Here is a 26,370-nt window from a genome sequence, read left to right as displayed (position 1 = left end):
TTTAAAGGTGTATGGATAAATGATTTTTGCCCTTGGATGGTTCCCACCTCATATATACACCTATAAGAAATTCAGTGTGCTGAACCTTCTGAAACATACAACAAAATACACTCGATATTTATTAGATACATACAGTGTACTAGATATATACTAAAAATATAAAATTTAGGGGAGCCTGGGTGACTCAGTCAGTTAAGCATCTGCCTTTAGCTCAGGTCATGATCTCAGGGTCCTAGGATAGAGCCCTAAGTCGGGTTCTCTGCTCAGTGGAGCATCTGCTACTCCTGCTGTCCTCCCCCACCTTCCCCTGCTCGTGCTCTCTCTCTCTCTCTCCCCCCATCAAATAAAATCTTAAGGGAAAAAAATGTAAAATTTCATCTCAATGGAGGTGGGACAAAAAACTAACACAAATTTCACAGAGCTCCTTTTCTCCAGGATTATCCTATACTGTTTATCACGTATTTAGGATAGTACTAGCTCAGAGGAGGAGCTACAAAGCAAGACATGAGTCTAAATTCTAGCTGTGTTATCTATAAGCTGAGTAACCCTGGGCAAGTCACTTAACCCCTATGCGCTTCATTCTCCTTACATATAATATTAACATACTGGAATCTATTTCATAGCATTATTTGGATTAATGAATTAATATACATAAAAGTATTTAGAACAGTGACTGGCACACACTAAGATCTTAACATGTATGTAGAGAACTACATTTTTCACATTTTAACAAAAAACAGCAAAATAATTCACAATAAAAGAATGAATTAAGATAAAACCTATGTTACAAATTTATATATTAGCCCTAGACTCTAAGCTACACTGGTCCCACATAGCATACCTTAAAAGCAAGACCCAAAAGACTCAAACTATTCCCAAATAACTACAAAAACTATTCAGTGCCTAAGAAGGTAAAAATTCACAATCTGACATTCAATTAAAAATTACCAGGTATATAAAAAAGGAAGAAAAATATAATCCATAATGAGGGGGAAAATCAATTAACTGAAACCAACCAGAATTGACACAGATGTTAGGATCAGCAGACATTAAAACAAATATGTTCTGCATTCTATAACAAAAACGTACGCAGAAACACTGAATATAAAAAGACAAAAGTCAAGCTTCTCAAGAAGTCTAAGGAGAAAAATACACTAGATGTATTTAACAGTAAGTTAGATACTGCCCCCCAAAAAAGCAAACTTGGAAAGAGAGCAATAGAAACTATCCAAAACAAAACACAGGGGGAAAATTAGCTAATTGAGAGAAAAAGTGAGCATGAGTGAATAAGCAAAGTATCCATGAGCAGAGAGAATCTGTATCCCTTAAAAGAGGAAAAGAGAAACAGTATTTTTTAAATGGCCAAAATTTACCCAAATTTGATGAAAAACTATAAACTCAAAGATCCTAGAAACTCAATAAGCCTGAACCCAAGAAATATAAGGAAAACGATACCAACACATCTCACAATAAAATTGTTTAAAACCAAAGATGAATCATTTAATGGTAACAGTACCCATTCATCTTACTTTCCATCTACTCAGGCAAATTTCAGAGAGCCATCCTTGAACCCTCTCCCTCCATTCCCCACATAAATAGATAATTCTTAAAACCTAGATGTAATTCTTAAGACCTCTGTTTCTGGGGTGCCTGGGTGGCTCAGGTAATGATCCCTGGGTCCTGGGATCAAGTCCCACATGGGGCTCCCTACTCAGCAGGGAATCTGCTTCTCCTTCTCTCTCTCCCTTCTGTTCACATGCACGCGCGCTCTCTCAAACAGATAAAATAAACGAAACAAAACAAAAAAAAAAAAACTTCTGTTTCTTGGGATGGCTGGGTGGCTCAGTCAGTTAAGAGTTTGCCTTTGGCTCAGGTCATCATCTCAGCATTGGGTTCCCTGCTCAGTGAGGAGTCTGCTTCCTCTCGGCCCTTCCCCACTACTTGTGCACACACTCTCCATCTCTTCCTCGCTCTGCTCTCTCTCTCAAATAAAATATTTTTAAAATTAATAAATAAATAAAATACAAATATGAACATGATAAATGGGAATCTTCAAATGGCCCCACACTGCTCCGAGGAAAATTTCAAGCTCCTTAGGGCACACAAGTTCCTTGATATCTCCGCCCTCAAGTTATCTAGCAATCTACCCCACGATTTCACCCTTCTTTTTTCTTCACTTCACCAACGTCTAACCTCTTCTAAAGTTCTAACATGAGGAGCACTTGGGTGACTCAGTTAAGTGTCTGCCTTCAGCTCAGGTCATGATTTCCTACACTGGGCTCCCTGATCAGTGGGGAGACTGCTTCTCCCTCTCCCTGCTCCCCCCACTCGTCTCTCTCTCACTCTCTCTCTCCCTCTCTCAAATAAAATCTTAAAAAAATAAAACAAAATAAAATAAAATAAAATTCCAACACAAAAGGGGCACCTGGGTAGCTCAGGTGGTTAAGCATCTTACTCTTGATTTTGGCTCAGGTCATAATCTCAGGGTCGTGGGGTCGAGTATAGAGTCTGCTTGTCCCTCTCCCTCTGCTCCTCCCCATGCCCATGCTTGCTCACGTGCATGTGCTCGCTCGCTCACTCTCTCTCTCTCTCTAATAAATAAACAAATAAATAATCTTTTAAAAACATCCAACACAAGAGTTCTCTTTTCTAGGACACAGTCCCTAAACTCAGGTAAGGCATAAATACTTCTCAGTGGTTAACTAGAACCCTATATATAGCATTTACTAAAATGCACTGTAATTGCTTAATTATATTTGCCACTCCATGTTCTACTAGAAGCTCCTCTGAGATTTGGAACAAACTGAAAAAAGGAAAAAAGTAAGTTAAAAACAGGAATGTTTGACAAATAGGTCAAACAAAAAAAAAAGATTACTTTGAGAGAAGAACTCAACTCTGTAAGTAGTTACACTAAATGTGAAAGAACTAAATCCAATTAAAACACTAAGTGTGAAAAATATATATTTATATATGCTTCTTTTACAAAAGACATGCAAAAGAAAGTTGATGTAGTTACACCATATTAAACAAAATAGATCTTAGCAACATGTTCTGAGAGATAAAGGGACATTTTATAATAATGAAAGAATGGATCATTAAGAAGATGTAACAATTCTAGATGTGTATCCATCCAATAACACAGCTTCAAATATATTTAGTAAAACTGACAAATTAATTTCATAACTGTTTGAATCTTTTTTTTTTAAAGATTTTATTTATTTATTTGACAGACAGAGATCACAAATAGGCAGAGAGGCAGGCAGAGAGAGAGGGGAAGCAGGCTCCCTGCTGAGCAGAGAGCCTAATGTGGGGCTCGATCTCAGGACCCTGGGATCATGACCTGAGCCGAAGGCAGAGGCTTTAATCCACTGAGCCACCCAGGCGCCCCATAACTGTTTGAATCTTGAACACAGTTCTCAAGAGCTGATTTTTTAAAAACAGGAAAAAAATCATTATGTACACAAGCGATCTGAACAACAGAATTAAAAATCCAACTTATTTGACATACACAGAATGATGTATCCAACAATACACACAATTTTCAAGCCTACACTAAATATTACCAAAATTGACTAAAGGCTTGATTATAAACAAGCCTCAACAAACATCAAAGATTAAATCATTCAGAGTACTTTCTCAAACTACAAGAGAATATGTACTGGACATCAATAATACAAACTGCACATAAACTTATACACCCCAAATAGATTAAGATAGTAAATTTTATGTTGTTTTTCACCACAGTAAAGAAAAAGACTTTAAAATTCTCCCACTCATTTGAAATGAAGCCATAATGGATGTAAGTAATCCATGGGATGAAGGAAAAAAGATAATTAGAAAACATTCTGAACTGAATGATAATAAAGACATTTCAAAACGTATGGGTACCTGAAGGGTCACGTAAAAGAAAATATAAAAATAAAAAAGGCAGAAAATTAATGATTTAAGCTTCCAGCTCAAGAAACTAGAAAAAGAACAGGCAATTAATCTTAAAAAGAAAAAAGAAAAAGTTAGGAAGAAAACAAAGGGGAAAATTATCAACAAAACAGAAAAACTCAACAATCAAAAATTGTTCTTTTTCAAGATAATGTTGATTACTTCTGAGCAAAACTATCAAAGAAAAAAAAAAGACCACAAACTATCAGTAAGATACCAAAACATGTCAAGGACATTACAAGAAAATTACAAAGACCACTCTTCTCATGAACATAGTTGCAAAATCTTAGTCAAAATATTATTTACGGGGGCACTGGGCTGGCTCAGTCAGAAGAGCATGAGACTCTTGATCTCAAGGTGGTGAGTTCAAGCCCCAAGACAGGTGTAGAGATTACTTAAATAAAAACTTAAAAATATGTATTAATAACTAATACAATATTTTAAAAAAGAACATCAGAACCAAATAGGACTTACTCTATGAAAGCAAAGGTTTTTAACATTCAAATTTTTTTTTATTATTTTTTTTTATAATTTTTTTTTAATTTATTTATTTGACAGACAGAGATCACAAGCAGGCAGAGAGGGAGGCAGAGAGAGAGGAGGAAGCAGGCTCCCCGCCGAGCAGAGAGCCCGATGTGGGGCTCGATCCCAGGACCCTGAGATCACGACCTGAGCCGAAGGCAGCGGCTCAACCCACTGAGCCACCCAGGCGCCCCAACATTCAAATTTTTTTTTAAAACTCTATGTTATTCTGCTGAGTAACGAAAAGTGGAGGCAAATCATACAACCATTATTAGATGAAAAAAAACCACATGACAAAACTCAATGCTCATCTATGATGAAAACATTTGCAAACTAAGAATAAAATGAAAACTCAGAGCCCCTAGCTGGCTCAGTCCATAGAGCATGGGACTCTTGATCTGGGGGTTCTGAGTTCGAGCCCTACACTGGGTACAAAGATCACTTAAAAATGCATACACACCTAAGTTAAAAGAGGAAACTTCCTTAATCTGACAGAGTAGCCAAAGAAAACCTACACACATCATACCTCATAATAAATTATTCTAAGTGTTCTCCCTGAGACTGGGAACCAGATAAAGATGCCCACTATCACCTTCTATTTCAACACTGTGCTGGACATCCTGGCCAGTGCAGTAAGGCAAAAATAATAATAATAATAATAATAATAATAATAATAGAATAGAAATAGGAAAGGGAAAAACAAAACTGTCATTATTTGCAGATAGAAAAAATGCAAAAAGCATACAGATTAAACATTAGTTAATGTTTGAAAAATTCAATACAGGGCGCCTGGGTGGCTCAGTGGGTTAAAGCCTCTGCCTTTGGCTCAGGCCATGATCCCAGGGTCCTGGGATCGAGCCCCACATCAGGCTCTCCACTTGGCAGGGAGCCTGCTTCCTCCTCTCTCTCTCTGCCTGCCTCTCTGCCTACTTGTGATCTCTGTCTGTCAAATAAATAAATAAAATCTTTTTAAAAAGAAAAATTCAATACAGAACAATCAACTGAATTTCTATATACCAACAATCCACTTTTTTTAAATGAACCTTTTATAATATCAAAAAACATCAAATTCCTGGGCAGGAGATCAAATGAAACATGCAATATCACTACATTGAAAACTTCAAAAGTCTGAGAGAAGGTGTGCCTGGCTAGCTCAGGCTGTAAGACATGCAACTCTTGATCTTGAGGACATGAGTTCGAGTCCCACATGAGTTCAAGTAGAGTTTACTTTAAGAAAAAGTTTGAGAGAAATAAAAGGACTAAATAAATAGGATATACTTTGTTTATGGATTTTAAAACAATATTATTAATGATTTTACTTCTCAAAAATCTATAGATTCCACAAAGTATCAAACTGTCATCCAGTTTCTTTCGTGAAAACTGAAAAGCTAATAAGTGTGCAATTTATATGGCAATTTAAAAAGTCAAGAACAGGCGCGCCTGGGTGGCTCAGTGGGTTGAGCCGCTGCCTTCGGGTCAGGTCATGATCTCAGGGTCCTGGGATCAAGTCCCGCATTGGGCTCTCTGCTCAGCAGGGAGCCTGCTTCTCCCCCCACCCCGCCTCTCTCTCTCTCTCTCTGCCTGCCTCTCTGTCTACTTGTGATCTCTCTCTGTCAAATAAATAAACAAAATCTTAAAAAAAAAAAAAAGTCAAGAACAGGGGCGCCTGGGTGGCTCAGTACGTTAAAGCCTCTGCCTTTGGCTCAGGTCATGATCCCAGGGTACTGGGATTGAGCCCCACTTCGAGCTCTCTGCTCGGCAGGGAGCCTGTTTCCCTTCCTCTCTCCCCACCTGCCTCTTTGCCTACTTGTGATCTCTGTCTATCAAATTAATAAGTAAAATCTTAAAAAAAAAAAAAAAAGTCAAGAACAGTCACAGCAATTTTAAAGAACAAAGTCAGAATCCTATACCAAGGACTACGGTAATTATATCACATACCAATACCCATAGCATTTCATCAGGTTCTATGCTTAATGATGTATACTTTTTATTATCACTTATCAACAAACAAATTTTTATTAGAAAGCGTTAATGTAATATTCAGATCAGGAAGAACGTACTTTCACAGAAATCTTCTCATAGTATTCTCAGAGAATATTCCCCAAAGCTTTATGGTTTTTAAAGCTAAAAAGAATTATACAGGTCCTTTGGCACTTCTCTAACTTCTACCTTAGTATTTTTTTCCATTTTTTTAAAAGATTTTATTTATTGGGACGCCTGGGTGGCTCAGTTGGTTAAGCAGCTGCCTTCGGCTCAGGTCATGATCCCGGCGTCCTGGGATCGAGTCCCACATCGGGCTCCTTGCTTGGCAGGGAGCCTGCTTCTCCCTCTGCCTCTGCCTGCCACTCTGTCTGCCTGTGCTCGCTCTTGCTTCTCTATGTCAAATAAATAAATAAAATATTAAAAAAAAAAAAAAAAAGATTTTATTTATTTTTGCAAGAGAGAGAGAATGAGAGAGAGAGAGCATTCGCATGAGTCGGGGGGAGGGGCAGAGGGAGAGGCTAACTCCCCACTGAGTGGGGAGCCTGACTGGAGACTCCATCCCAGGATCCTGGGATCATGACCAAGCCAAAAGCAGACACTTAACCAGCTGAACCACCCAGGTGCCTTCCACCTTAGTAATTTAGAGAGGAGATACAGATATGAATATATACAGATGGTCCCCAACTTACAGTGGATGGTCCAACTTACAATTTTCCAACTTTACAATGCTGTAAAAGCAATATACATTCAGTAGAAACCATACTTTGAATCTGAATTAGGGCTGGCAACATGCAATATGATGCTCTCCCATGATGATGGGCAGCAGTAGTTGCAACTCTCAATCAACATGATCATGAGAGTAAACAACTGATATACTTACAGCCATTCTGTACCCATACAACCATTCTATTTTTCACTTACAGTACAGTATTCAATAAATTACATAGAATTTTCAACACTATTATAAAATAGTCTTTGTATTAGATGATTTTGCCCAGCTGTAGGCAAGTATCACTGTTCAGGCACATTTAGGATAGGCTAGGTAGGCTAGGCGAGGGGAACCCTGGTGGCTCAGTGGGTTAAGCCTCTGCCTTCGGCTCAGGTCATGGTCTCAGAGTCCTGGGATCCAGCCCTGCATCAGGCTCTCTGCTCAGCAGGGAGCCTGCTTTCCCCTCTTCCTGTGCCTGCCTCTCCACTTACTTGTGATCTCTGTCAAATAAATAAATAAAATCTTAAAAAAAAAAAAAAAAGATAAGCCAGGCTAAACTAATGATGTGCAGTAGGTCATGTGTGTAAAATGCATTTTTGATTTAGGATATTTTTTACTTACACTGGTATTAGGACGTAACTACAACCTAAGTCAAAGGATATGAAATGAAATGAAATTTCTCAGCCTATTGCATGTATTCTCAACACAGATCACCACCAAAGGAGCAAAAAAAAAAATCTTAGGTATTAAAATAGTTTGTGGATCACCAAAACTCAACAATGACAAAATCCTATTCTTTGGTAGATAATTTCTGCTAGGTAGAAAAAAAATTTTTTTTAATTAATTTCAACTTTCTGTTTAGAGAGTAATTATTAAAAGGGTTGAGAAACAATGGCCTACAACACAGACATATTCAATAAATGTTTGCTTATGCAGAGACTGATTGTAAAATACCTTGGAAATAATCAATTTATGGGATGAGAACACTATGGCCTAGATAAGTTCCCTTATTTTTTTTTTTAAAGATTTTATTTATTTATTCGACAGACAGAGATCACAAGTAGGCAGAGAGGCAGGCAGAGAGAGAGGTGGAAGCAGGCTCCCTGCTGAGCAGAGAGCCTAATGTGGGGCTCAATCTCAGGACCCTGGGATCATGACCTGAACCGAAGGCAGAGGCTTTAACCCACTGAGCCACCCAGGCACCCCGATAAGTTCCCTTATTTATCCAAAGTTATACAATGGCAGAACAGGTTAAAAAGCTGGTATCGTGACTCTTAATCTGCTTCAAGGATATCAATCAAGTTCACTAGCATGATCCTAGACTCACTGTAATATTGCTAAAACATTATTTGGGGGAAAATATAAAGAAGCAGTTAGAGGATGATAAATTCCTGATGCCAGCTGCTTGCCAAATCACCCAGAGTATTAAACAGTAGGCACGCTGCCATCTGTTACAGGAGGTAAAAGTAAATGAAACCTAGCAATGACAGACCTAACCCCAGGAGTTTAGTCACTGAATCCACAATAAGATGCAAAATGAGAAATTGGCTAAATACACAATTCCCTGGCTATTGTTAGCACAGTACCTAGAACAGAAAACTAAAGACACTTTTAGGGTGGATTGTGACGTTACACAGACCCAGATTCCAACTGGTCCAATGCAACATCAAGATGCTAACCTCAAAACCAACACAAAAGAGAAAAATCATGCTGAATAGTAGATTTAGAGCTGCTTACCAAAATGATTCAGGTGGCAAGGAGACAGAATCAGGAAACTACTGAAACCATGGCATATAGTGTCAAAGTTGTCTCATTCAGTGGCTCAAGCCAGCTCCCTAAAAAAACTGTATTAATATGGCCCATAAAGATTGTTAATAAGGAGTCTATGGTTTGAAGACCCTGGCATGTTTGCATTAATGCAGGATCCACACCTCACTAATGACCGTTCTTAATGGCAGTGACTAACCCAAACAAGAGTGCTAGTCTGGTACAATGAATCAAAGTGGCTAGAAAGTTTGTTTATCCTGAGAAGAGAACTGTCCTGTCCTTCGCATGCAAAGTGGAATAGTCCAGATGAAGTAGCTGATATGCTAAACATGCAGGCCATGCTAGACTTGCTTTATAGTGACCAAGATATTCAACCACTTAATATGTCCCACCCCCAAGACATGGTGAATACTGTGATAAAGATTGCTCCTACTACATGGGTCCCCCATATACCTTTACTGTTACCAACACAAGAAACTATTCAGATATTGGATCAGATTTGCTGTCTCAAGCTCTCTGTCATGGGTCTTAGGAATTAATACCAAGAAAATTAGAATGCCTCACTAGCAAGTGGAAAAGATACGGAAGCTGGCAAATCTACTTGCCCCAACAAAATGTCAGTTTTCCGTGGTATCGAAAAAGCAGATAAATAAAGCAGGTATCGATGAGGTTGAAGCAAAAGTTTTTAATCCAACATTATCAGAGACTTGGTGGACTGACAGGAGCTGCTACTAGTCTCCCAGCATTGAAGGGCCCCTAACAAATTCATTCTATTTACTCTAGTTTGGGATACCTCAAAAAACCAGAACACGAAGAGAATACAAAGATGATTAATAAGAGTGTGCCATCAATGTGGGGCACACTCTTATTCAAGATCTTAATCAAGATGAAAAAAGACTATGAAGGTAGGATCCTGACCCTCAGTAGCCAGGGATCCAAGACCAATGCACATATGTGGGTAAAATGGCCTAGAGTTGGAGAGAAGAAATCTTTTTGAGATTCCTTAATATGGAAGCCCAGTGCACTGAATCTAACACCTACATGAGAGATTCTAAAAGGACCAACAATTAAAACTAGAGATATGGGGATGCTACTGTTGATGGGAACCTTTGGATGCAAATTAAGTGTTGGAACAGATATTATATGAGGTGGTTTTGTCTCCTCTGCCAGAATGTATTACTAAATAATTATTTTTATACGAATGCTTCCATTATTTACTACTATTGTAAAACAGAAGACACATAAATTCACCCTTCAGTCTGGACTTACTGACCGTATCAATTGGAAACTTACAGAATTGCCCAAACCTACCACGGATGCTATTTACAGCAATATAGAATACCTGGTGGGCAAAAAGAGTTGATAGCTTTAATGATACCTTAGAAGCTAAATAAATATCAATAAACTTGAAGGTCATCTTAAGACCCCCAAAACATTAATCCACTCCTTTCAGTATGTGGCACTGTCCTGCAACTACAAACCCTGAGATGATAAAAATACTAAACTCTATCGAGCCACTATGAAACTTCTTTAGTCCTAAGGATGATTTAAGATACCAAGGAGGGAACCTGTTTTGACATGTATTTATGGCCTAGAATTTAAATGAATAAAATCTCAGGCCAATTAAATAATGAAGACAACCTACAATTAAGATAATGATTACTAAACAAACCATAAAGCCTAGAAAGGTAAAAATTAATACCTATCAGTTAGAAGAAACCACCGGATTCCATCATCTTCCAAAACAACAAAATTAAAAGGAATCTAATAAACAATACCATTTTCGTGTCTCCCACTGGCAAAAATTTTTTAATTTGGTTATCAGGGATTGGATAAGGTATAAGGAAAAACATACTGTCCAACACTATGTTGAGGAGTATAAATTAACACACCTTTCATGACAATTAGCAATATTAAAGTGAGAAACAGCCTGATAGTTTTATGTGTCAACTTGGATTGGCTATAATACTCAGTTACTCAAACACTAATTTAGATGCAGCTGTGAAAGTATTTTGTAGATGCACTTAACACCCACTATCAGTTACATGGGTGGGCCTCATCCAATCACTTCAAGGAATGTAAAAGTAAAACTAAGTTTTAAGTGTCTCTGAAGAAATTCTGCCTTAAGGGGGGCCTGGGTGGCTCAGTGGGTTAAGCCTCTGCCTTCTGCCCAGGTCATGATCTCAAGGTCCTGGGATGAGCCCCGCATCAGCCTTCTCTGCTCAGCAGGGAGCCTGCTACGCCCTCTCTCTGCCTGCCTCTCTGCCTACTTGTGATCTCTCTGTTAAACAAATAAACAAAATCTTAAAAAAAAAAAAAAAAGAAAGAAAGAAAGAAATTAATTCTACCTTAAGACTACAGCCATTGGGGTGCCTGTGTGGTTCAGTCAATTAAGCATCTGACTCTTGGTTTTGGCTCACGTAACAGTCTCATGGGTGGTGGGGTTGAGCCCCACATCAGGCTCTGCACTGGAGCTCCATGCCCAGCAGGGAGTCTGCTTGAAGATTCTCTCCCTCTGACCCTCCCCTGACTCATATCCCCCCCACCCACCCACCCACCCGCACGCGCGCGCACACACAGACACACACACACACACACACACACACACACACACACACACAGGCTTTCCCTCTCTCTCAAATAAATAAATCTTAAAAAAAAAAAAAAAAAAAAAAAAAGACTACAGAATCAACTCCTAAGTTTCTAACCTATTATCCTGCGCTACAATTCAGACTTAATCAGCCTCTACAACTGGTATAAGCCAATTCTTTGAAATAAAGCCCAGATACAACGACCATAACTGGCAGTTTTCACCCTTTTAATTCCACTAATAAGGTTTATGGGTGTCTAGAAGGTTCCATCAGAGGAGCATGTGACTCTTGATCTTAGGATTGTGAGTTCCAGTCCCATACTGGGTGTAGAAATTACTTTAAATAAACTCAAAAAAAAAAAAAAAAAAAAAAAAAAAAAGAATTTACTCTGAGGACACATTTAGAAAAGCTTTCCAAAATATACATATAAAAGCAGTTTATGTAATACTGTTTTTAATATGCAAAAAATAAAGGCAATTCAGTTATTTTAAAAATATGGGTGGCTCAGTCAGTTGAGCCTCTAACTCTCAGTTTCCGCTCAGGTCATGATCTCAGGATCATGAGATCGAGCCCCACATCAGGCTCCAAGCCCAGCAGGGAGTCTGCTGGAGATTCTCCCTCTCCCTCTGCCCCTCACCCCATCTGAGCAAGCATGCATGCAATGTGTGCACAGGCTCTCTCTTTCAAATAAATAAACCCTTAAAAAAATATATGGGCAGGGGCGCCTGGGTTGCTCAGTCGGCTAAGCATCTATCTTCGGCTCAGGTCATGATCTCAGGGTCCTTGGATGGAGCCCCGCACCAGGATCCCTGATCAGCAGGGAGTCCGCTTCCTCTCTCTCTCTGCCCCTCCTCTCCACTTATGCTCACTCTCTCTCAAATAAATAAATAAAATCTTTTAAAAAAATATACATGGGGCAGACTACATATACTGACAAAAGAGGATGTCTAAGATATATTATTTTAAAGCGCAACATACAGAATAACTTTGTTGTGTATACAAAAGGAATATAATTATATTTACTGATATTTATTAACACATGTAGGTATGTGCTGTAATAAATCTGTATCTGCTAATTTTTTAGAAGTTCAAAAACTGCTCACCAAATTGCTGTGAGGAGAATGAGTGACTTGGAAGTTGAGGGAGTTAAACTTTTTACTTTTCATCTCATAGCCTTGTATATGTTTTAAATATTCTGTTCAAAAGAGCATATATTATTTATGGTTTTTTTTATGTTTTTTAAACAAAGTCAAGAGGTTTAGATAGGCTATGAACCTTTCTAATTTTCTACTTAATACTCTCCAGAATTTTTTAAATTTAATTTTAATAATTAATTCACATGATGTTTAACATAACCAAATACTATGTTTACAGCTATCAAACACTAAAGTCAGTAACATACCAACATGGAAAAGTGAAAGAAAGGCAGCATGAAAAAAAGGAATACAAAACTGTACGTATGGTGTGATAATAACTATGTAAAATATATATGGAAAAAACAGAAGATAATAAAAGAACAGTTGATTTTTTAAATAAAATATGGATAGGAAATGGTTTTTCTTCCTAGTCAGTTTCAATATTATGATGTCTTTTTTAGTAAAACTAAATTATTTCATGTTCATGTCCCTTGTGAAAGGAAATACCCTTAATATATTATTTTCTCATACCACTGACTTGCAAAAAAAATGACTAATTCAAAATAGTCCATTGGTTTTAAAAAAAAAAAAAACAAAAAACAAAAACAAAAACTGCTATTGTTACTACCACTAGAGGGAGGGAGAGATTAGGGCCAGGAAGGAAAATGGGAAATATTCTGGGTTGCTGATATTTTCTTTGCTGGGGTTTGGGTTACACAGTATTTGTTTTACAAAAAAAATTTATGTTTCATGTATTTTCCTGTATGTTTGTTCTAACAATTTTTAAAAGGGTGATAAAAATGTATTTATGGCCCATCTGTTATATCAAAGAGCAAAGTAACTCCTGAGAAGACAAAATCATGAAAAATAACCTGATTCCTTAAACATGGGTCTTCCATTATTTCACCATCTTTATCACCAACAGAAACAGAAAACAACAACAACAACAACAAATATTTAGGCTTCCCTTTTCTCTCACCTGCAAGCAATTAACTCCTGCATATTTATTTTCTGAAATATCAAATCTGTCCTTTATTTTCATCTCCAAAGCCACCGTCCTAATTTGGATCACAGCACCTCTTGTCTGGACTAATATAACAGTCTCTCCCAGGTTAAGTCTTTCTAAAACATTTTTTAATGTGATATTCAGACCAAAATATATATTTATCATCTAATTCAGTACATACTTTCATCTGAAACTAAAACAAGCTTCACCAATCAGTCCTTACCTTATTATATGCAAGGCTCTCAGATCTATCCTATCACATCCTATTTTAATTCATCTTTTTAAACTGTAGTGGTTTCAACCTACTATATTGATTTTAACATCCTATTAGTGTGGGGTAACCACCAGTTCAAAACCAATGTCCTAAGCAATCACTTATTCCTCAGTTCAAAACATCTCATTCAACTACTGCTGCCTGCAATACAGCCTGCCACTGCTCTAAAAAATACACAATATAACTCATCTGCTTAAAAATATTAACTGGCTTCCCATTATATCCTAGATAATAAAATATCACCTCCTTATTGAAGCACAAAACCTTCATATCTAACAACTCAGTTTCTCAAAAATCAGTCCCACTTCTTTTCTGGTTTACACTCCATTCTGCCCAAAATACTTATGGCCTCGCTGTGGTTTTTTTCCCCTCACAATCTAACTTTGTGAACATATTTTTCATTGCCCAGAATGATTTTTCATTGCTCCCCCACTCCATCTGACCATATCTTTCCTTCAAAACTCAGCTCAGGTATCCCCTCCTCTATGAAGCCTCCCCTCCTACGTTTTCCCATGCCTACCTTCTGTTATGGTTAGTTGTACAGAAGAATGCTGCTTAAAATTAGCATCATACCTGCTACAAAAAAATATGTATCAGGGGCACCTGGGTGGCTCAGTCAGTTAAGTATCAGGCTCCTGATTTTGGCTCAGGTCAAGGTCTCAGGGTGTGACATCAAGCCCTGCATCGGGCTCCTTGCTCATCCAGAGTCTGCTTTTTTCTCTCCCCCCCCACCCCCTCTTCACCTGCCCACGCTCACTCTCTCCCTCTCTAAAATAAAAAATAAATAAATACATATATGTCAGAATTACTGAATTTTAGGAGTTTACAACGGTTTCTAATCAATTATTTCACTTACAAATGGAGGGGTTTCCTGAGGGAGATGGGAGGTGGCAGGAGGCACGTAATACTAAAATATACTATGCATAATTTCATGTATTTCATTTCTCAGGATATTCTACTATTAGTAGTAAAATAGTAAAAACTGGTGCTGGTAGTAAAATTACTATTAACAGTAAAGCAATATTAGAGTAGAAAATTCTATTATTTTCTGCTAGTCTACTATTTCCCAGAGATTTAAAACTTGCCAAAGGTTACAAATAGCTGGTATCAGGATTCAAAAACCATCCTCTTTCTACCACATTGTGCTGAAGCCCCAAAGAGGACAAGTTATTTGCTTAGCCCAAGTCACACAGCCATTAATACTTGAAAATGAACTAGTGTGTGAGGCTTCTAACTTTTTAGTCACATCTCAGTAAAAGACATGGGAGCTTATTATATCTTTGGGGAGCCTAGCTAGCTCAATTGGTAGAGCATCAACTGTTGCTGTCAAGGTCATGAGTTCAAGTCCCACACTGGGTATAGAGATTACTTAAAAAATATGTATTTATATATGTGTATATATACATCTTTGATAGCAGCCTATCAAACATACACCTCTCTTAGCTATATTCAACAAAGTTTTAGGGCCTACCACCCATCAAATATTTTATTATTATAAAACACTGAAATCAAAAAGAGGAGGAATAAGAAATGGAAAACTGGACATAAGTGCTAATATTAAAAGTTGTGTTGAATAAAAACTATGACCCCTTATATTTATCTACAGGATTCAAGATTCCTATAAATATCATATCCTTTTGGCACACTTAATACATTACTTAAATCTATGTAAGACTTTTCAGAGACTTCTATCACTTAAAGTAAGGAACAAACTCTGTTTTTGTTTTGTTTTGTTTTTGAAAGATTTATTTATTTATATATTTGAGAGACTGTGTGCCACAAGCCAGGGTGGGCGGGGGAGCAGGCACAAGAGGGGAGCAGTGTGTGCAGAGGGAGAGTAAGAGAATCTCAAGCAGACTCCACATGGAATGGAGCCTGGAGCAGGAGATCATGACCCAAGCTGAAATCAAGTCAGACGCTCAACCTACTGAGCCACCCAGGCACCCACAAACTCATATTTTTTAAAACAGGGAAAAAGGGTACCTGGGTGACTCAGTTGTTAGGCATCTGCCCTTGGCTCGGGTCATGATCCCAAGGTCCTGGGACTGAGCCCCACATCAGGCTCCCTGCTCCTCAGGAAGCCTGCTTCTCCCTCTCCCACTTCCCCTGCTTGTGTTCCTGCTCTCTGCCTGTCAAATAAATAAATAAAATCTTAAAAAAACACACACACACACACACACAAAAAAAAAAACAAAACCCACCTGAAACTAAGGTAACCTTGTGTGCCAACTATACTTTAAAAAGTTAGAACACTAAAGGAGATATAGTTTATTTTTTTTTTAATTTTATTTATTTATTTGACAGACAGAAATCACAAGTAGGCAGAGAGGCAGGCAGAGAGAGAGGAGGAAGCAGACTCCCCGCTGAGCAGAGAGCCCGATGTGGGGCTCGATCCCAGGACCCTGGGATCATGACCCGAGCTGAAAGGCAGAGGCTTTAACCCACTGAGCCACCCAGGTGCCCCATAGTTTAAAAAGAACTATATATATTTTGGTTTTGATTCTTCATTTAAAATATTATTAAAGGGCTACCCGAGTGGCTCAGTTGCTTGAACCTCTGCCTTTGGCTCTGGTCATGATCTCAGGGTCCTGGGATTAAGCCCCTCATCAGGTTCCCTACTCTTCAGGGAGCCTACTTCTCCCTCTACCCCTGCTAGTGTGTGTGCGTGCACACTCTCTCATCAAATAAATAAAATCTTTTTTAATAAATAAAATATTATCAAATATGAAATATCAAATATCAATATTAAAATAAGAGGGATTCTAGATTTATTAATAGGATATTTTAGTGACTATCTCCAACACAGCTGAATAAAGAGAAGGTAGAGGGTATGAAAACTGCTATGCAGCTACATAACCAAACACAAATACTGGTTTCCAAGGTAGCATATGTATGCTTAAAAAATAAAGGAATATCAAAGCTATGCATCCAAAAACATAAACTTATAGTACAGCAAAAATAGTATGATTTTTAAACGTTCTTCTGTAGTCTCTGCACATGAATATGAATGTTCATTCCAAAAACACTACATTGTGATTGTTTTCTCTTCCCTATTAGACTAGGAATTTCAATAAATTATGAAACAAAAAGCACGTGACTGGTACAGTTGTTTCTGATCTAGTCTGCCTACTCTAAGTAGGATACACTCCAAAAAGCTTACCACCCCTTTTATACTTTATTTTTTCAATCTTGTGTGAATAGGAAAACCAAAAAATGAACTTGTTAAAATCCCATCTAAAAAGAGATACAGCATTCCATGTGACTGTAAGTTTTGAGCAAAGACTGGGCCCTGTATCATTCTGACTGCATCAAAGTCTTTTTTGCTTGCTTCTGGATTTTCCAGTATGTTCTGAATAGTTCAGCTCAGACGTAATCACCAAGTAAAATAAGTACTACTACACTAAGCTTCTAAGGTATGTTTAAAGCAAATTTTAAATATATAATCTTTGAAAAAATTGGCTATATACCAGTATTAATCTGTTGAATATATGATACATACGTCCCCTTCTGAAATGTTAAGTATTATCTTTATACTTCAAAGGAAATAAAAGCAAATCTCAAAAGAAATATTCCCACTGTTGGGCGCCTGGGTGGCTCAGTTGGTTAAGCGACTGCCTTTAGCTCAGGTCATGATCCTGGAGTCCCGGGATCGAGTCCCGCATCGGGCTCCCAGCTCCACGGGGAGTCTGCTTCTCCCTCTGACCTTCTCCTCGCTCATGCTCTCTCTCTTCTCTCAAATAAATAAATAAAATGTTTAAAAAAAAAAAAAGAAAGAAAGAAAAAAGAAATATTCCCACTGAGAATTACAAAAGAAATCCTGAAGCATCATAGAGTTTGAATGACAGAATATGGGAGTCAGATTTTCTCGAGTTGAGAAACCACCAATGAATGACCACCAATTCAGAATAACAGCTGTCTCAGCTTCTAGATCAAAAGCATTGTTTGCATAGGGAAGGATTAGATTTCTAACCCATAATCATCCTTAGAGCAAAATAAGTGGTAGTATTTACCTTCACTGACAAATAAGTATATTACAAATTTGGATTAGGAGTCCAAAGGCCTTAAAGTCAAAAGTTGCTGCATAATAAAAGGTAAGATTCAATCACAAATACTTTCTGACAATCAAAAAGTTTGATGTTACCAAATTTTGTCCCTTTTTTACCTATACCCTGGCTTTATTTCACGGAGTTTCACTTCTAAAATAAATAAATAAATAAATATCTACCTAATACAGTTGTTTGTAGGATTAAATGATAAAATATATACATGACCTAACTCACAACCTGGCACACTGGTACCTAAAGGTATCTATTATTCCTGTTCTACAGACAAATACATCATCAATGGAAACACAAATCTTCAAAGCTTCAAATTTTAAAGTCTCTACTTAAAAAGTAGCATAGTCTGCCAGTACCAAAGGTTCCCAGGAAGCAGCACTGCCTTTAGTTAGCATCTGTTTAGTTTATAGTTGACTGCCAGAATATAAATCATTTTAATAAATACAAAACTCTTCTGTAGTAAGAGTTAATGAATAATAAACCAAAGCTCAGAGTTTCAATTGGGAAGTTTCAAGTAATTTAACTTTCTCAGCCATACTATTTTTTCAAATTACACATGAGAATCATTCTGGATTCACTATGTCCTGTTTAGTTAGCTAATACTCCCTTAAAACTTCAAAATTTTTGTCTAACAATTTTTTTTTCCCAGAACATGTGAGTCCTTTCAATATGCTCAAAACTCTTCTAGGCAACAAGAACCGAAACTAACACTTCTGAAAGCCCAAGTGTCAGGAACTGTTCTGGGCCCTAGAGCACTATTCATGTTTTATTCATCTTTGTATAGGTGACTACTTTAGCAAAGAATCTGAGATACTGTTAATTCAATAACACTGCTGAATAAATTAGTCAACAAAATAAAGCAGATAATTTGGCTACTTCTTGCATTATTGCTCAGATGTGAAACAAACCCCAAATATCTCAGTCTTCAAAATTATTGACTTTATATTTAGAGTATGCAAGGAAAATGGAGGTTCACTGTTGTACACCCTGAAACTCTGAAAGTTAAAATATTCAAAATAAATGTCATCTATACTAAATCATAACTTATTAGAAATAAGTTATTAGAAAACACCCAGATCCATAAGGATTTTTTTCTCCCAATTTTTATTCTACGAATACAACGGCACACTGATTGACCTAACATCAAATAGGGTTAATTTTACTAATACGACTAAAAAAATTCAGAAATATCGATTCAAATAAAATATGTGGAATGCTACACAAGAAGCCAATCGAGTGATGCATGGCCATGGTTATGACTTTGAAATCGAGTACTCTCGCCCATCCGAGGATTTAAGATACAACGCAGGGTGAGACATCAATGGGAGTAAACCGCCGGGGAGGGGGAGGGGCGGGAAGGGAAAGGAAAAGATCACAAGGATTAATTCCTACATCATCTGTGGCAGGCGAGAAGGTACCTAGGGCCGACTGAAGAGGACCCCTTGCAGGGGGAATGGAAAAGGTTCCTTTGCAGTTAGAAGGGACCGGAGACTGGGAGGAGGGGCGACCATCAACAGAAATTTTCCCGGGGTGAATGGATGCGTCACTTACGTAGCTGCTTCCAGAAAGAAATCTGCCCTAGGGACAACCTCAATCAGCAATTGTGAAGGGAGGGGGAGTGACCTTCGCAGGTCTGAGGAAGGAAGCACAGGGCCCCTTGCCCAAGGGCTCCCGTCGGGTCTGCCCCATCATCCGGGAACTGAAGGGACTGAGCGCCCCCGCCACCCCCCACCGGCCGAGTCCAGGTTGGGAGACCCCGGGCGGGATGAGGGCGTTACCTGCAGGGTCACCTCCTGAGGGTCCCAGTGCGGCCGCAGGTGCTGCAGGAGGCTTAGGGCGCCCTCCCGGCAGCGCTGCTCCTCCTGATCCTGAACCGTGACGTCCAACTTGGGCACCTCCGGGGAGCCGTGCGGAACGTGGATGTAATTGGCCATGGCCCAGGCGACGGCAGAGACTACCACCACGACGACGGCGACGGCGACCACGAGCACGGCGGGCGCCGACAGGCTGGTGGACCCTTCCGTCCCGGGGCGCCCTCGCAGGAGGGCTAGGGGCGCTCCAACGGACGGCCGAGCGGTAGGAGAAGGGCTGGACACGGCACTCTCGCCGACCCGGGTCTGGACAGCGGCTGAGCTGAGCAGAGCAGAGGATGTTCACGGGAAGAATTCCGCTCGTCTGCGCTCCACCGCCAGCCACCGCGGAGCATGCCGGGACTGGCCTGACGCTGGCGTCATGCGCGGGGCGGGGCCTCCGTCTGCGTCACCGGCTAACGCCGGCTCTCCAACGCCAGCACAATGGGCTGGCTGCCGGGAGTCTGGGGGCTGTTGCTCCTACAACAGCCCGCCGGGCGTGCTGCTAGTCTGAGAACGCAGGCTACCCATGAGGCACGAGCCTGAGCTCCGACAGGACTCGCAGGGCAGTGAAGCTTTAGCTCGGCTGATCAGGAGCGTTTGGGGACTAGGTCGTTTTGGGAAGCGAGGGGCCTGTCCTGAGATAACCCCCGGAAAAGTCTCTGAATTTGGCCTGAGGATGGACGATGGGGGAGGCACTGGATCGGGGCCCCGATCACGGAGCTGCCCTGTACTGGCGACTGCACAGCTGAGTGGGCAACCACATTCCCATCAGCTGTATACTGAGATCACAGTATTTGGGGCAAATGTAATTCAGATACTTGTGTAAGACAACGACAGCACTTCAGGATTTATTTTTAAGGCCAAATGTTTGACCATACTGAGAATTATTCAGAGCCAGGAAAAACAGGTTGTAGTCTAGGATGAAGATGAAAGGGAAGGAAAGAAAAATAGTTTGGAGACTCAGCGCTGCAGTGGCTCCCTGCCTGTTTCAGGGTATCCCTGCATGGACCTTAAAATAGCTACCTTAAAGATTTGTAGCTTACAAGTTTTATAACAGCTATTTCCACTGTTAACGTAATATTGGAAACTGAATAATCCACAAGGAATGTACTGGGGCCTCCTAATTTTCTTTATGATTTAGGAAAATGGCTTGAGATGTGACTTATTAATCTGTCTTCCCTGAAATACTTAGGACATGGTGAATATCTTTATTAGTGGCAAATTAAATCACTAATTCAGCGTAACTAACATTCAAATGCTTAAATGCCTCCTGAGCATGAGTTTACGTTCTGATTATTCAAAATGAACATACTTAGTTTTGTAAATCATAAACAGCTCACTATCAATGAGAGTAAACTCATAAACTAAAAAGAACAAGAAGGGCACCTGCCTGGCTCCATTGGTTAAGCTTCCAACTCCTGATTTTGGCTAAGGTCAAGAACTCAGGGGGGTAAGATAGAGCCCCGGCAGGGAATCTGCTTGAAATTCTCTCCCTCTCCCAGTCCTGCCCACCACATGTAGGTGCACGCTCTCGCGCTCTCTCTCTCTCTCTCTCTCTCTCTCTCAAATAAATCAATTTCAGGGCCCCTGGTGGCTCAGTTAAGTGTCTCCTTTGACTCAGGTTATGATTTCAGAGTCCTAGGACTGAGCCCCATCTTCAGCTCCCTGCTAAGCAGGGAGTCAGTTTCTCCCTCTCCCTATGCCCCTCTCTCTGCTCATGCTCTCTCACTCTCTGTCTCCTTCTCTCAAATAAATAAAATCTTTAAAAAAGGAAGAAGAATAAATAGAGTTATAATACAGCAAGGAACTTAAATCAACATTTTCTAGACTTTGGCTTTTTTTTTAAATCATGTACTTTAAAAAACTATCTATTCCTTCCAATTTGGAGAGAAATAATACACTAATGCTTTCACATTTCAGATACTATCTCTTGTATTTTTGTACAATTTGTATGTATTTTATACTAAACAGTTGACGTTTCAAAAATTTAAAAATTGTATTTTGAATTGTGAAATAATTTAATAGCAAATTATTAAAAAAATATTTTGAGGGGCACCTGGCTGGCTGAGTCAGTAGAGCATATGACTCTTGATCCGGGGGTTTTGATTTGACCCCCTTGTAGGATATAAAGATTACCTAAAAATTAATTCTGGAAGATTATAAACTTTAATGTTATAAGCAAAACTTTACATAAAAGGGGTGCCTGGGTAGCTTAGTTGGTTGGGGGTCCAATCCTTGATTTACGTTCAGGTCATGATTTTGGCAGCACCAGATTGAGCCCTGGATCAGGGTCCACACTCAGTGGGAAGTCTGCTTCTCTCCTTCTCCCTCTCCCTCTGCCCCTGCCCTAGCTATACAATTGCAAGAACTTGCATTCTCTCTCTCTCTCTCTCAAATAAATACATTAATCTTTAAAATACATAAGAAATGTCTATTCTTATCAACTTGATCTATATGTTCAATGCAGTTCCAGTCCAAATCCCAACAAGTTATTTTTGTGCATATTGACAAACTTTCAAGTTTATATGGAGAGGAAAGGGACCCAGATTAGCCAATGAAATACTGAAGAAGAACAAAGTCAGAAGACAGACACTACCCATCTTCAAGACTTACTATAAAGCTACAGTGATTAAGACAGTGAAGTATTAGCAAAGAATAGACAAATCAGTGTAACACAATAGGCAGTGCAGAAATAGATTCATATAAATATAGTTAACTAATCTTTGAAAAAGCATAAGGCAATTCAATGGAGAAAGGATAATTTTTTCAATAAATAGTGCTAGAAGGACTTGATGTCCACATACACGAAAAGAGGAATCTAGACATAGACTTTATTTCTTTCCCAAAATTAACTCAAAATGGATTATATACCTAAGTGCAAAAAAAAAAAAAAAAAAAAAAAAAAGAATTATAAACCTAAGAGAAAAAAAAAAAAAAAAAAAAAGAAAAACTATTACATTGTTAAGACAAAACATAGGAGAAAATTTAAGTGACCTTGGGTTTGGCAATGACTTTTTAGACACAATATCAAAAACATAACCCATGAAAGAAAAAATGGTGAGTGGGACTTGATTAAAATTGAAAACTTCTGCTCTGTGAAGAACAGTTAAGAAAATGAAAAGCCAAACTACATGACTGGGAGAAAATATTTTCAAAACACGTATATAATAAAAGACTTGTGTCCAAAATACACAAAGAACTCTTAACAATAGGGAAAAAAACAATTTCAAAATGGGCAAAGGAGGAGGTGTCTGGGTGGCTCAGTCAGCTAACCATCAGACTCTCAATTTTGGCTCAGATCGTGATCTCAGGGTCATGAGATTGAGCCCCATGTTGAGCCTACTTAAGATTCTCTCTCTCCCTCTCCCTCAGCCCCACTGCCCAAGTACTCTCTCTCCCTCCCTCTTTCTCTCAAATAAATAAATAAATCTTTTTTTTTTTTTTTTTAAGATTTTATTTATTTATTTGTCAGAGAGAGAGAGAGGGAGAGAGAGCGAGCACAGGCAGACAGAATGGCAGGCAGAGGCAGAGGGAGAAGCAGGCTCCCTGACGAGCAAGGAGCCCGATGTGGGACTCGATCCCAGGACGCTGGGATCATGACCTGAGCTGAAGGCAGCTGCTTAACCAACTGAGCCACCCAGGCGTCCCTAAATAAATAAATCTTAAAAAAAAAAAAAAAAAGAAAGAAAGAAAGAAAGAAAAGAAAAGAAAAAAAAAGACCTGAGCTGAGATCAAGAGTCAGAAGCTTAACTGATTGAGCCACCCAGTCAACACAGGACAGGTAAGTTTTTTGTAATATAATTGTCTATGTAATATAATCAAAAAAGAACTATTATTCAGAATACTGCTAACAAGAAAACCAAACCACTCAGTAGAAAAATGGGCAGAGAATATCAATTCTCAGAAGATGAAATCCAGTCAATAAGCTTATGAAAATAAAGTAACTCCAAACAATAATGAGATACCATTTTATATCCTTTAGATTAGAAAAAAAATGAATTCCTATAATCCCAATTTTACATTATTATTCTCTTTCCAATTGTACATTATTGATGGGAAAGTAAATTTATTTGGAAAAAAAGCTCTGGAGAGCAATATTGTAATTTTTTTTTAATATTTTATTTATTTGACAGAGAGAGATCACAAGTGGAGAGAGAGAGAGAGAGAGGAGGAAGCAGGCTCCCTGCCTAGCAGAGAGCCTGATGTGGGACTCGATCCCAGGACCCTGAGATCATGACCTGAGCTGAAGGCAGAGGCTTAACCCACTGAGCCACCCAGGCAGCCCAATATTGTAATATTTAATAAAGATGAAGATAGGTGTTCTTTACCACCCACAAATTTCAATTCCAAAATTATACAAAAGTCCCACATATACACATGAGAAAGTATGTAAGAATGTATTCTGCAGTATTGTTCAAAATAGCTAAAACTATCGATAACCTAGCTATCCTTCATTAGGGAAATGACTGGATGAAGATAAGAAGGTAGGTAAGAATATCCTACAAAAAAATAAAGATGGCAGGTGAAATATATGCATGTATATATGCATATATTTAGGAGATAACAGTGACCCTAGAAGTCAGAAATCAAGCAGTAGCTCTGGGAATCCAACAGCACCTCTGTTTAGTTTGCAAACAGTTGGCTTCTCTGTCTTTTCTCTCTGTTTTTATCTGTATTTTGCTTCTAATTATCTGTTTGTGCTTCCTTGTGATTTCTTCCTACTGGGTTTTCTCCATGTATGTCCCTATCATTCAGATCTTACCCAAAAATTGTTCCCAGGGAGCCCTTCCCATTGCTTCCTTTATCACAACAAGCTTTTTAATTTTTTTCTTGAGATTTTATTTATTTATTTGAGAGAGAGAATATGTATATGAATCAATGCGGGGAGGGGCAGAGGAAGAGAGAGAAGCAGACTCCCTGCTGAGCAGGCCTGGATCCCAGGACACTGAGATCATGACCTGAGCTAAAGTCAGACACTTAAACAACTGAGCAACCCAGGCCCCCCCAAGCTGTTTTATTTTTTAGGTATCACTTATGACCATGTAAGTTGTCTTAAAATCAACATATTTACTTTTTTAGAATCTATCTTTTGTACTACAATGTTACCCCCAGGAGAGCAAAGCCACAGTCTGTCTTGTCTGTTGCCATACTGACTGGCATAGTGCCTAGAGCATAAAAGGTACCCAATAAATAAATGTTTAAGCCCACCTAGTTAGCTCCTGAAATTCCGCCAGTCTCACATAAGAATAGCCCTCAGTCAAGGGTTGTATTTTCTCATCCCCATAGGAGTACTCTGATTATGTTGAGCTGTTCTACCTGATTACTTCCTAGACCACAGGCCAGCCCATAAATTATCTCTGGCTTTGGAACAAATTCTTCACTGCAGGGTATCATTAAATCTGCCCAGCACTTTGCAACAGGTCTAGAGTATAGAAGATAGTTATGAAAATATAACATCGGGGGCACCTGGGTGGCTCAGTTGGTTAAGCATGGGCCTTCGATTCAGGTCATGATCCCAGGGTGCAGGGATCAAGTCCCACATCAGGGTCCCTGCTCAGCAGGAAGTATGCTTCTCTCCCTCTGCCTGCTGCTCCCCCTGCTTGTGCATGCTCTCTCTCTCTCTGGCAAATACATACATACATACATACATACATACATACATACATACATACATACATCACTGATATATAATGTCAGACATGTTTTAATCCCCTTCCCGCATTTAGCATGACATTGGGGTCTCCAATACCTGCCTCCTATCTCTGGTTCTTAAAGTCCCACTCATTTTTCGGAGTTTAACTGTCCAATGATCAGGTTGATCGAGCTGAAGGGGAGCAGAATTTACCATCTCAAAACATGTCACTTTGGCATAAGGATTATTTTGAGCTAAAGGCAATCAAAACCCAGCAGATTCAGGAAAATCTCTTTACCTCCCCCTCAACTGCCTAAATTTACATTGGAAGGGGGGGCTGGAAAAAGAGCTATTCCAGAGGTATCTTTTTCCCTAGGAAACTTATCTGCATAGCAGGGCAAACTGTTTTCTAAACATCTCCTCTGACTACCTATGGATGGTCTTCCTCCCTTTCATATTCCCAAATCATTACCCCTTTTCTTAGCTCAGGATGTTTCATGAGCTTCAGTTACCTGGCTGTCCTTTGAGTATCCCCATCTTTATAGGGCTTCCACATACATAATTTTGTTTGTTTTTCTTCGGTTAACCTGATTTATATCAATTTAATTTAGACCAACCGAAAAAAACATAGAATGGATGAAGGGAAAATTTTTCTATCCCTATAAAAACCTATCTGGATTTCCCTAGTCCAAATTTACTTTTCTCTTTTATACATCTTTTAGAACACCTAACAAATTCTGTCATATGCCACCCACATTGTAGATGTAAGTCATAAAGATTGTGCTACACATAAAAGACTAGTAAAACATTTAAGACCTGTTACATAATGAGCATTTTGTATGAGGGAATGAAAGGATCATTGAATATAATTCCAGAGGCTCTGGTCATAAATTTTTTAATTAC

The 26,370-nt window shown here is 38.9% G+C and overlaps 1 protein-coding gene across 1 annotated transcript in view; it reads right to left on the bottom strand.

Moving 5' to 3' along the window:
* The window catches only part of LOC111159948 (ethanolamine kinase 1), a 67,657-nt gene extending 47,469 nt beyond the window's left edge, over nucleotides 1-20,188 (bottom strand). Inside the window, 2 exon segments of the mRNA XM_022522653.1 lie at nucleotides 19,761-20,129; nucleotides 20,132-20,188. Of these exon segments, the coding sequence (XP_022378361.1) occupies nucleotides 19,761-20,129; nucleotides 20,132-20,188 (426 nt within the window).
* Between the last annotated feature and the right edge of the window lie 6,182 nt (nucleotides 20,189-26,370).

Source organism: Enhydra lutris, unplaced genomic scaffold (assembly GCF_002288905.1).
Source record: "Enhydra lutris kenyoni isolate GAN:26980312 unplaced genomic scaffold, ASM228890v2 scaffoldscaffold72, whole genome shotgun sequence".
In the NCBI taxonomy this organism is placed as follows: Eukaryota; Metazoa; Chordata; class Mammalia; order Carnivora; family Mustelidae; genus Enhydra; species Enhydra lutris.
This window is presented reverse-complemented; position numbering and strand designations above follow the sequence as displayed.